Below are 12,837 nucleotides of genomic sequence, written 5' to 3' on the forward strand. Positions count from 1 at the left end.
CAAAATCAGGCCCATATTTGAGCTAGACAAGTAAGACCCGTTTACATCCGAATGGACGGGCAATATGAGAAATGATCTGCAAAAGAGCCAACAAGTCTCTACCTGTGGGATGAACAAGAAAATGATCAAATTGTCCCAAAGTGATGGTTTCCCCAAATTCCATAACAGGTTAAGGCTAGCTTAAATCTAGGAGAGGCCCCTTGTGGCTAAGAAATCTGTAAGTTGGATATGGCTTCTATGGCTGGTATTATAGAATAGGATGGCTAAAGTAACAATGTTTTCCCACTTGAATTCATACGTTTGTTACTTACATTTTAGTGCACAAAATTTAAATTATTTTAGTGAACACAATTATGCTAAATTTGAATTTATTACCATAAATTAAGTAATGAGCGCGAAAGTATTCCAAATGCACATATACTTAATATTTTAAACACTCCTTAATCGTTGGTTAACTTTAATAACACCTGTAAAAAAGAAAGGGATATGAAATATGAGTAAGCTGGCGCCACAACGACCAGAATATTTATCCAAAATTCTCCCACCACCCAAACACCATGGCAATGGCAATAGCTCTTCGGAGGCTTTCCTCTACAGTTGACAAACCCGTTAAGCGTCTCTACAATATTGGTGGCTCTCTCTATTACATGGTTCGTCTTTGTTCAGTAGTAGTATTAGTTTTTTCCTTAAGTTAATTTCTCTTAACTTTGGTCAGTTTGTTGTTGCCTTGTTGAATTAATTCGTGTCGTTGTTGTTGTTGCAGTCATCTTTACCAAATGAAGCTGTCTACGACAAGGAAAAATCTGGAGTCTCCGTAAGCTCGTGATGAATTTGAATTAGTGTGTTATTTGAACTTATACTCGTCCCTTTTGATTTCTGACTTGAAAGCCTTAATATTTTCAGTGGCCAAAGCAACTGAATGCCCCGCTGGAGGTTGTTGATCCTGAGATTGCTGACATTATTGAGCTTGAGAAAGCTCGCCAATGGAAGGTTCTATCTTCTTCTTGTTGTTGTTCTTTTTTTGTCCATCTCTTGCTCCCTGAAATTTTGTTGAATTACCTGTATCGATATAATTTGATAACTTTACGTGATCGGTCTTAGAGCTTCGTCTTATATTGGAGCACTGCACCCCCAACCTCCCCTGAAAAGAAAGAAAGAAAGAAAGAAAGGAAGGAAGGAAGGAAGGAAGTCCTCGGAAAAAAAAACTTATGTCAGATTGTAGCAAATTAGAAAACTTATCAAGTACATAATATTTATGAAGCCGTGCCAAAAATGATGTTTCGATTTCATCAAATTGAAGATAAACAAGTCTATATGAAATGCCTTTCAGATAACTTTTTATTATAACAATGGTATTTGGGTTGGATTTCACGCACTCAACTATTTCATAGAATACTTGTTACCTTCCACCAGCATGACTATTGAGTAACTCTGTCCACCTAAGCTTAGGCAGATGAAAAAAAATCACCTAGTGTTTCTGTTTCAACTGAGATTTGAACCCTGGTCTAGGTGCAAATGCCTTTCAGATTACTTTGTGGGGAGTTCCAATGCTGAAATTAATTAACTTATCAATCTCCTGTTGAGAATTCTTTATCAGAAAAAAAAAAAGAAAAGTTAAGAATAATTATGTCTCATTCCTTTTACTCTTCTTATCTCATATAGTTTCCATTTGTGGTAATTGTCTTTCTTTTGTTTAAGATGCATAGAATCAGTTCGATTCGGAAGTTAAATTCCTTACCAGAGTTCAAAATGCTTTCTTTAGGGGCTCGAACTCATTCCTTCAGAAAATTTCACTTCCCTTTCGGTGATGCAAGCAGTTGGATCAGTTATGACTAACAAGTATAGTGAAGGATATCCTGGTGCCAGATACTATGGAGGAAATGAGTACGCAGAATATTTGCTAATTTTCATTCTCCTAATTCTTTTGTAATTAACCTGTATTTTCATGTTATATATCAGCTTCAGATATCCTTTTCCTGTTATGAGAGAATGAGTGTCTGTCCAGGTACATAGACATGGCAGAAACTTTATGCCAAAAACGTGCTTTGGAAGCATTCAGGTTGGATCCTGCAAAGTGGGGAGGTAATAGATTTCGTTCATTTTGGGGCGTATTTCATCACCTAAATAGTGCTGGTAATAAAAGTACTCTTCCTTAATTAACCTTTATTATTGCAGTGAATGTGCAGCCTCTATCAGGATCACCTGCTAATTTTCATGTTTACACTGCATTATTAAAACCTCATGAACGGATCATGGCTCTTGATCTTCCTCATGGTGGACATCTTTCTCATGGATATCAGGTGCTTCTATATTTTGTTGTTTCTCGTTCTAAATGACTGGTATTCTGGTTATTGAGAACCAGTAACTTTGCTTAAAAAAAGTGTAAGCACTTAAAGAAGCTTGTGCTAGTGGTTTGTGGTGTAAATACTGTACTCCTTCCTGGGTCCTTGGTAATGGGAATTTGCTGTTATCTGGGCTTCTATGAGGTGCATTTGTTATATTACATCTTCTGCTTTATCATTCTTGCGGATGAGGAATTTCTCTAGGATTTAGGCGAACACCACAAATTTCATCTGATAATTGAGTAAGGGACAGTTTAAACTGAAATGCTGTTAAACAATCTTATATATCTGTGTATGCAATTTTTATCAGGTTGGTTTATACATTGCATTGATCTTTGTTAGTTAATTCATTAGTGATGCTTTGCCACTTAAAAAGACCGAACTTTTCTGCTTTAAGGTCATGCATGATCTTAAATCTGGAAGTTGTAAAAATTGAATTAAATGAAGTTCGATGCATGTCAATTGATGCATATATGAGTGCATGTACCTGTTATGTTCATACATGCTGTACATAGCTCGAGGTGGAGTCGGCTTATTTCTTGTCAAAACTTGATTTCTTCTTTCTAGTGCAATTATTGTATGGTTTCAATTTGATTACATTATAAAGGGGTTGTCTTATGTTATGTTTGATTATCACAGACTGATATGAAGAAGATATCCGCAGTCTCTATATTCTTTGAGACAATGCCATACAGACTCAATGAGAGCACTGGCTATATTGACTATGACCAGGTAGTCTCTTATTTCTTATTATAGTTCTTTTCATTTGACTCTTACCCTTTACCCTCTCCTTTTAAATGGTGCACTTGTGTAATCATATTCAACATTGTAAATCCAGCTTCTTTTTAAGAGTTCCTTATCTTTCGAAGCAATAGTCATGCTGAGGCACAAAGCATTTTATAACATGATGAAAAGTAAAACTAATGTAATGTGATGACAGAAGGTCCATCATTGATTAAGTGTAAAGATGTCCAGATAACTGTTCATTAGTATGAGACAATATTTTGGAGCTGGCATTGCCTCCATTATTACATTTTTCAGATTATTTTGAAGTTTCTTTTACTTCTTATAACTGATTTTTCATCTGGTTATGTTAGCAAGTGTAAAAGAAATTTATATGTTTATTCAGATGATAAGTACTATTGAAGGCTGATCTACTTTACTTCGTGCTTGGGATGTTAGATTCTTATTAACGAGTACCTGTTCTTTTTGAACATTTTGTGACTTTTGATTTTTCTACGCAGCTTGAGAAAAGTGCCACACTCTTTAGGCCAAAATTAATTGTTGCTGGTGCTAGTGCCTATGCACGTCTTTACGACTATGAACGAATCCGGAAGGTAAAATTTACTTCACCATTATGCAATATTTACATCAACTTAATAAATTTTAGAGAAGGCATTTGACTTGTGCCTTTTTGCATATCTTACAGGTCTGCGACAAACAGAAAGCTATTTTGTTAGCAGATATGGCACACATTAGTGGATTAGTTGCAGCTGGAGTCATCCCCTCACCATTTGATTATGCTGATGTTGTCACTACCACAACCCACAAGTCCCTTCGTGGGCCTCGTGGTGCTATGATTTTCTTCAGGAAGGGTGTTAAAGAGGTTAACAAGCAAGGCAAGGAGGTTAGTCTTAACTGTCACCTCACCATCGCATCTCTTAATATTTAACCAGCTTTTTAGGACTCTAATCTAGTTGCTGGCTAAATCTGAGATACATATCGCGTACTAGCTAGTGTTGAAACTAATAGCCTAATTATATTATGTTAATTCTGAAGGTTTTGTACGACTATGAAGACAAAATCAATCAGGCAGTCTTTCCTGGACTTCAAGGGGGTCCTCACAATCACACCATTACTGGCTTGGCAGTTGCCTTGAAACAGGTATGATATCCTTACAACAGCATTTTTTTATGCTTTTTAATTGTATAGCCACTGGCTAAGTTCTTACTCGTCATTTAGGGATATTCCTGAATAAAATATCCCAGTGTCCTAGCTGATGAAATAAGCTTTTTGCGATTTAAGAACTGAAGGGTTTTGACCTTAGTTCAGGAAACGATTTTGTGAAACAAACAGAATATACTTATTGCCCCGGAATTTTACTATAAACACCTGCAGATAGCACTTTTGATGTCTTATTAAATCTTAATTTTTTTTCTCTGGGTGTGTAAAACTTATGGATTACATAGAGCAGCTAGTCGAGGACTGCAAACTAAAGCTGGAAAAGGTTTTAAAACATACATGAATGTCATTTATGTATTACTGTATTCAAAGTGTTCTGAGAGGTTTTGGAAGAACGATCTCTCTAGCCAATGGAAATTCTTCTTACTCCTTATTGGCCTCAACACTTTCTGAAATAGCTTCAGTAACTCAAAATGCTTTCCATTTTTCTCTTTAGTATTTCTTAGGCAAATGTGGAAACTGTTGTGATGGTACTATTTCTCATTATGCTTCTAATACTACTAAATGCAGGCAATCACTCCAGAATACAGAGCTTACCAAGAGCAAGTCCTCAGCAACTGCTCAAAATTTGCCCAGGTAAGAGTCAATGAGATATGCAGTTCCCGATAGGAGCATATTAGTGAAATCTGTAGTTTATTTTCAGTAATCCATAACTTATGGTTGAGTCATTATCTCAATAATATTGATTTCTTCATTGCTGCTGCATATTTTTCAACCTTGCAGGCTTTAATGGAGAATGGTTATGAACTTGTCTCTGGAGGAACCGAGAATCACTTGGTTTTGGTGAACCTGAAAAACAAGGTGAAGTATGAACTCTTAGGACAAGGGAGAAACCTTCCTCTGTGAGGACTAGTAAATTTAACAAATGCTTTTGATGAATTAACAAAATAAGCAATACAATAACCGGTAAAGTTGCTACTATATGACCAGGAGTTCGCGGGTTCGAGCCATGGAAACAGCCTCTTGCAGAAGTGCAGGGTAAGGCTGCTACAATAGCCCCTTGTGGTCCGGCCCTTCCCCGGACCCCGCGCATAGCGGGAGCTTAGTGCACCGGGCTGCCATTTAAACAATACAGTTATTGCAATGAGCTCTTAGAAAGATCATACGAGGCATTAGTGAATGAGCTTGCTGCATGTTATGTAGTGGCATCAGTTATGTGTTATCGCGAGAGAAATAGTACACCACAAATATTGAGCCTTGTCCTTTTACAGGGTATTGATGGTTCCAGGGTTGAGAAAATCTTGGAAGCTGTACATATTGCAGCCAACAAGAACACTGTTCCTGGAGATGTATCTGCCATGGTCCCCGGTGGCATCAGGATGGGTAAGACACCTCTCTATCATATTATCTTCCTATTAGTTATTATTCTTTGTACACAAACTTGATAAAGCTGTTGTAAATCAGGAACTCCTGCACTCACTTCTCGGGGATTTGTTGAGGAAGATTTTGTGAAAGTTGCTGAATTCTTTGATGCTGCCGTGAAGCTAGCAGTGAAAGTAAAGGCTGAAACTCAAGGTATGTAAGAGTCCAGCTAGTAATGAGTATTGGTTATAACACGTTTATGTTCTATCCACTTGTTGGGAATAAACCATCACAGAAATAATATTCACGGTACTAAAAGCGGAATAATAATATAGCACCGAGATACGGTAATTAACAAGAATAAAAGAGTGACAATGACACCAAGATTTTTACGTGAAAAACCCTTTTGAATAAGGAAAAAAACCACGGCCCCGAGACGGGCAACTAATATTACTATAGCAAGGAATTTTACACTTTGTAGGTCCGAGTAAAATATTCCAAAGACCACTACAACACTCAAAAGTAATAACCTCTTTTGATATTCTTACTTCACTACAATATCGCTCACTTTCTATTTTCCTCTACACAGTCTATTTCTCACAATGCCTGAGAAATACTCTCTGCAACTATTGTGTTGCTTTTCTTTCTGTGTGTTGAAATGAAGAAGCCGAAACTCTCCTTTTATAGGAGAAATAGCCTACCTCTTCAACCAATCAGAATGAAGGATTGGTTGAAAATTTGCAATGTAATTTTTTTCTTTCTTCCGCCGAAGAATTTTGACATTTACCTTCTTCAGCCTACCTTATTTGACAATAAGGAAGAAAAGATGGCTGTCAATCAATTTCTTCCTTAATTTATGGGATGGACTACCCCTCCAGTCCCATTCACCTGAAAGAGGTAGCAGTGTCTTCTAGTTTGAGTGCATGCCGACAAGTTCTTTGCATAGCTCGTACTTGTCTCTTGGTACCACCTTGGTCAACATATCAGCAGGATTTTCACTCGTGTGAATCTTTTTGACCTGTAAAGATTCGTTCTCCACCTGCTCACGAATCCAATGATATCTCACATCTATATGCTTTGTTCTTGCATGGTACATGGAGTTCTTGCTCAAGTCTATTACACTTTGACTGTCACAATAGACGACATACTTCTTTTGATGCAATTCCAGCTCTTGAAGAAACCGCTTGAGCCATACCATCTCCTTGCCAGCTTTTGTAGCGGCAATGTACTCTGCTGCAGTTGTTGAAAGTGCAACACACTTATGCAATTTAGACTGCCATGATATAGCTCACCCTGAAAATGTAAACAAATATCCAGTAGTGGATTTTCTGTTATCAATGTCACCTGCCATATCAGCATCTGTATAGCCCTTCAAGATTGGATGAGATCCTCCAAAGCACAAACAATCTCCTGTGGTACCTCTCAGGTACCTGAGTATCCACTTGACTGCTTCCCAATGTTCCTTTCCAGAATTTTCAAGGAATCTGCTAACAACACCAACTGCATGAACAATATCAGGTCGGGTGCATACCATTGCATACATCAAGCTTCCGACTGCTGAAAAATAAGGAACTCTAGCCATGTTCCCTTTCTCCTCCACACTTGTAGGACACATCTTCTTGCTCAACTTTAGATGGCTAGCAAGAGGTGTGCTGACTGGCTTAGCATTCTTCATGTTGAAGCGTTCCAGTACACGTTCAATGTACTTCTCCTGAGACAGCCACAACTTTTTGCTTGTTCGCTCTCGAACTATCTTCATACCCAGAATTTGTTGTGCTGGGCCCAAGTCCTTCATATCAAATGACTTGGACAAATCGCCCTTCAACTTTGCGATCAGACCTTTGTCTTTTCCTACAATTAACATGTCATCTACATACAATAACAATATAATAAAGTTATTTTCAGAAAATATTTTGAAGTATACACATGGATCAGAATATGTCTTTGTGTACGTTTGACTTTTCATGAATGAGTCAAACTTCTTGTACTACTGCCGTGGTGCCTGCTTCAACCCATAAAGACTCTTATTCAGTTTGCACACCATGTGTTTCCTTTCAGCTACTTTAAATCCTTTTGGCTGCTTCATATAGATCTCCTCTTCCAAATCTCCGTGAAGAAATGTAGTTTTCACGTCCAACTGCTCCACTTCAACATCTAGGCTAGCTACTAAGCTCAAGATTGTTTGAATAGAAGGCATTTTGACAACATGTGAGAAAATTTCGTCAAAATTAATACCTTTTTTCTGCTCGAAGCCTTTTACCACCAATCGAGCTTTGTATCTGACCAGCTTGCCATTTCCATCTTTCTTGAGTTTAAAGACCCACTTATATTTGAGTGGTCTTTTACCCTTTTGAAGTTCAACTAGCTTGTAAGTGCCATTTTTCTGCAAAGATTCCATCTCCTCTTGCATGGCTTTCATCCACTGGTTCTTTTCTGGATGGGACATCACCTCCTTAAGACTTTCTGGCTCCCCCTCATCACTGATGAGGATATACTCCATGGAAGGGTACCTACATGACTCTACCCCTGGCCTTTCTGATCTCCTCAGAGGTTGAGGTTGTTTTTCTCCCTGAGTGGGATGATCCACTTGCTCGATATCATCATTAAGTTGCTTCCCCTGCTCAATAACCTTACCAGGTTGCTCCCCCTGCTCGGAAATCTTGTCGGTCGTACTTTCTGCACTTGTGGGATTGTTAGAAGTAGAAGGAATAGTAACAAGGTTAGGAATAATACCATTTTTGGCCTTCTCTGGCACATCATCAGCAGTTCCAACTTCACTTTCTCGGAAGACTACATCTCTGCTTCTGATGACTTTCTTCTTTACGGGATCCCACAATCTGTATCCTAATTCTTCATTTCCATATCCGATGAATATGCAAGGAACAGATTTATCATCCAGCTTTGTTCTCTGCTCCTTTGGTACATGTGCAAAAGCTTTGCAACCGAACACCTTCACATGCGAGTATGACACCTCCTTGTTGGTCCAAACTCTCTCTGGGATGTCAAACGCCAACAGAACTGATGGACTCCTATTGATCAGGTAACAGGCTGTCTGAACTGCTTCACCCCAGAATGACTTACGATGTTTAGCCATTCTGAGCATGCTTCTCACCTTCTCCATAATGGTTCGGTTCATCGTTTCGGCTACGGCATTGTGTTGTGGGGTTCCAGGAATTGTCTTTTCATGTCTGATCCCATGGCTCGAACAATACTCTTCAAATTCCCTTGAAGTGTACTCACCTCCATTATCACTTCGGAGACATTTTAGCTTTTGGCCTGTCTCCCTTTCCACCATAGCATAAAACTTCTGGAAAACTTGAAACACCTGATCTTTGGTTTTCAAAATATAAACCCATAATTTTCGTGAAGCATCATCAATAAAAGTAATAAAATAATTGTTATCGCCCATCGATTCAATTTCCATTGGACCACAAACATCAGAATATACCAAATCAAGTATATTCAATTTTCTTTCAGACGATGTCTGAAATGAGACTCTATACTGCTTACCAAATAAACAATAGTCACAGGGTTTTACCGTTGTACCTTTGGCATAAGAAAATCTCTTCTCGCTCATATGACCCATTCTTTTGTGCCACAAATCTGTAGAAATCTCATTTTGTGCCGCGTTCAATTCACCTTGGCATATTTCTGCATTTGTCCTGTACAACGTGCCATGAGAAACTCCCTTTGCAATCACCAATGATCCCTTGGTGAGTCTCTACTTTTGATTTACAAAATAATTCTCGTATCCATCTCGGTCTAAAGCAATTCCCGAGATCAAGTTCATCCGCAAATCAGGTACATGTCGCATGTCTTTCAGAACCAATGTGCATCCGACATTTGTCTTGATACAAATGTCACCAATCCCCGCAATCTTTGAGTAACTTGTGTTACCCATTCTCACAAGGCCGAAATCACCTACTACATATCTGCAAAAAAGATCTCTTACCGGTGTGGCACGGTAAGATGCTGCTGTATCAACCACCCATTCCGACTCTGGACTTGATAAGTGCATGCATTCCTCTTCCTCGTTTATACATATGACAACATTATCATTGTTTTGCATCATGACGGTTGTGTTGTCGTCATTCTTCTGGCTACTAGTTTTACCTTTGCCCTTCCTTGGATTTGGGCAATCTCTTTTGAATTGACCTGGTTGATCACAATTGTAGCAATTTCTAGCTCTTGATTTGGATCGGTTCTTAGACTTCCCACGAGCTCCGAATCTACCATAGTTACTCGAACTCCTTTGATAACTCCTGCCTCTACCTTCTGTGATGAGAGCATGTACTTGATTTTCAGGCTTCTTTCTCATCTTCTCATTGAGTAAAAGAGCCGATGTGACATCTTTTAACTCAATGATAGTCTTACCGTGCAGGATGTTTGTTGCCAGATTATCGTACGAAGATGGCAACGAGTTCAACAGCAAGATGACTTTATCTTCTTCCTCGATTTTCACTCAGAGATTGGCGAGCTGTGTGATTAGTCCGTTAAACACATTTAAATGTGACAAAAAATTCGTACATTCACCCATGTGTAGGGCGTATAGCTGCTTCTTTAGGTACAATTTATTTGTCAGCGTTTTGGATATGTATAGGCTTTCCAACCTTGTCTAAATACCACATGCGGTGTCTTCATCAATGATGTTATTTACCACATCATCTGATAAGTGTAGTCTGATTGCACTAACAGCTCTTTCATCCAAGTCAGCCTAATCCTCAGCTTTCATGGTATCAGGCATTATGGTATCAGCATCTAGTACTTTGTGTAATCCTTGTTGGATGAGCAGATCTCTCATCCTTCTTTGCCATATTTTTGCTATCTCGTACTTTACTCCAGACATTTTTGTTTTCCACCGAGTATAGTACTACCGACAGTGAATAGTATTTCTGTGAACGAGCAGAACTTGTGCTCTGATACCAGTTGTTGAGAATAAACCCCCACATAAATAATATTCACGGTACTAAAAGCGGAATAATAATGTAGTACCGAGATACGTTAATTAATAAGAATAAAAGAGTAACAACGACACCAAAATTTTTACGTGGAAAACCCTTTTGAATAAGGAAAAAAACCACGGCCCCGAGACGAGCAACTAATATCACTATAGCAAGGAATTTTACACTTTGTAGGTCCGAGTAAAATATTCCAAAGATCACTACAACACTCAAAAGAAATAACCCTCTTTTGATATTCCCACATCACTACAATATCACTCCCTCTTTATTTTTCTCTACACAATCTATTTCTCACAATGCCTGAGAAATACTCTCTGCAACTATTGTGTTGCTTTTCCTTTTGTGTGTTGAAATGAAGAAGCCGAAGCTCTCCTTTTATAGGAGAAATAGCCTACCTCTTCAACCAATCAGAATGAAGGATTGCGCAAATTTTTTCTTTCTTCCGCCGAAAAAGTTTGACATTTTTCTTCTTCAACCTACCTTATTTGACAATAAGGAAGAAAAGATGACTGCCAATCAATTTCTTCTTTAATTTATGGGATGTACCCCACACCACTCACGGTGTAGTTAAATTGAGCCCACAACAATAGGAACTCTCCATATTAAGTTTGATATGGTAACCTGGAAAATAAAGTAATAACCAGTTAATTTTTACTGATAATGTAAACGTTCTTAACACCGTATAACTTAAATCTCATAAAACAATACCTTGTCTATACATGTCCATCTGATTTGTTAGGTATACATGAGTTCCAAAGTATTTGCCGTTTCCTTTTATTATCACTCTTTTAGTTCTTTACAGGAAGAGACTTAGATTTTGGTACCACAAATGCTTTCCTCATTTGACTTTTTGTTTTTTAAATACGAACTCCTTTCACAGTCACCATAATATCATCCAATTGTATCAGGGACAAAGTTGAAAGACTTTGTAGCAACACTACAATCCAGTGCTCCAATCAAATCTGAAATTGCAAAACTCCGTCATGATGTGGAGGAGTATGCTAAGCAATTCCCTACGATTGGGTTTGAAAAAGAAACAATGAAGTACAAAAACTAAGAGTACATACACAAGGTACGTCATTTAGGGATACTTTGTTTAGTCATGAACTGTGTCCTTTGACTGTGATGAGCCATATAGCAACTGAAGCTTATAAAAATATATTATGGCACTTCATATCAGATAGACTATGATGTGAAAGCATAACGATCATTTTCAATGCTTTGAGTGATTTTATTAGCATAATAATATGGATCTCAAACTTGTTCAAGTTGGTTTTGCTTGAGAAGTAGTTTGCATCAGATTTCTGTTACTGCACGTATGGATAAAATTCTATTGCCGTCACAAACAGGAAAACTGTTGAATGCTATATCTTTTTTTAGGGAAATACGTCTCAGGTGATAATTTCCCTTATCCTTACGCAATATTTTGTTCTCCTTTTCTTTCAAAGAAAACGATAATGTATACAGATATATGCGACTCATATTATTTTTTGTAGATAGATAATAAATGTAAATATACCACACAATTAATCAGAATAAACTTAATGATTATATAACACTTCCATCCAAAGTTTCCAACAAATAGATGACTAGATGACAGATTTGGTTATGAAGTTCCAGACCATTCAGGAACACGTTTGAATCTAAATACAGCTTATAAGCTGATCAGAAATTGACCAACTGATATATAATTCGGTCATTTTGTTGTAACACGGTTGAAATGTTGAATCTTGTTGGTGTGCTTGTCACGATTCAGATTTACTCCTTTCTATACCTATTGAATGTGGTTCTTTCCTTGCTCTTCATATTCAATTGCGGCTCATTTGTTTTCTTTTCACGTCTGTGGTTTGCGTTATTCGTGTAACAGGCACCTGATATCCGACTTCAGAAATGTGAAAGGCAAAGAAAATCCAGCCATGGCTTGCTTTCAAGTACATGATTCTCATGCTTATGTATGTAAAAGTCCAGCAGATGTTGGTTCCCATGTATGCCAATTTGTATATTAAACACTTACAATCCAACAGAGGTCTCCTTGAAGCAATAAACTCTTGAGTTCTGTTCATTTACAAGTGGGATTATGTTATCTCAATTCTCAATGCTCTGCTTCATTATGTTACTACAACGACTTGCAACAAACCCATGAAATTATGTTACTACCTCGACTGTGAATGAAAAGTAATCTAGTCTGAGTTCACATCAGAATTTAGATAGATCTGTATTTCAAAGCTAACTTAATATTGTTTTTGGGACGGAGAATTATGGTACCGTGA

General features: G+C 37.8%; 1 protein-coding gene across 2 annotated transcripts; it reads left to right on the forward strand.

Annotated features, from left to right (window-relative positions):
• Positions 1–510: 510 nt before the first annotated feature.
• LOC104093622 (serine hydroxymethyltransferase, mitochondrial) lies at positions 511–12,629 on the forward strand. 2 transcript variants are annotated; one of them, XM_009599391.4, is made up of 17 exons: positions 511–650; positions 764–814; positions 904–990; positions 1,763–1,884; positions 2,006–2,082; positions 2,176–2,300; positions 2,982–3,074; positions 3,587–3,679; positions 3,772–3,969; positions 4,122–4,226; positions 4,815–4,880; positions 5,028–5,105; positions 5,235–5,282; positions 5,516–5,627; positions 5,709–5,819; positions 11,476–11,639; positions 12,435–12,629. In XM_009599391.4, the coding sequence occupies exons 1-16, from the start codon at positions 558–560 to the stop codon at positions 11,622–11,624; spliced, it is 1,608 nt and encodes a 535-aa protein (XP_009597686.1). In that variant the 5' UTR covers positions 511–557; the 3' UTR covers positions 11,625–11,639; positions 12,435–12,629. The 2 variants fall into 2 exon arrangements, with proteins under 2 accessions (XP_009597686.1, XP_009597687.1); XM_009599392.4 differs by lacking the exon at positions 5,235–5,282.
• The last annotated feature ends 208 nt before the right edge of the window (positions 12,630–12,837 follow it).

Source organism: Nicotiana tomentosiformis, chromosome 2 (genome assembly GCF_000390325.3).
Source record: "Nicotiana tomentosiformis chromosome 2, ASM39032v3, whole genome shotgun sequence".
In the NCBI taxonomy this organism is placed as follows: Eukaryota; Viridiplantae; Streptophyta; class Magnoliopsida; order Solanales; family Solanaceae; genus Nicotiana; species Nicotiana tomentosiformis.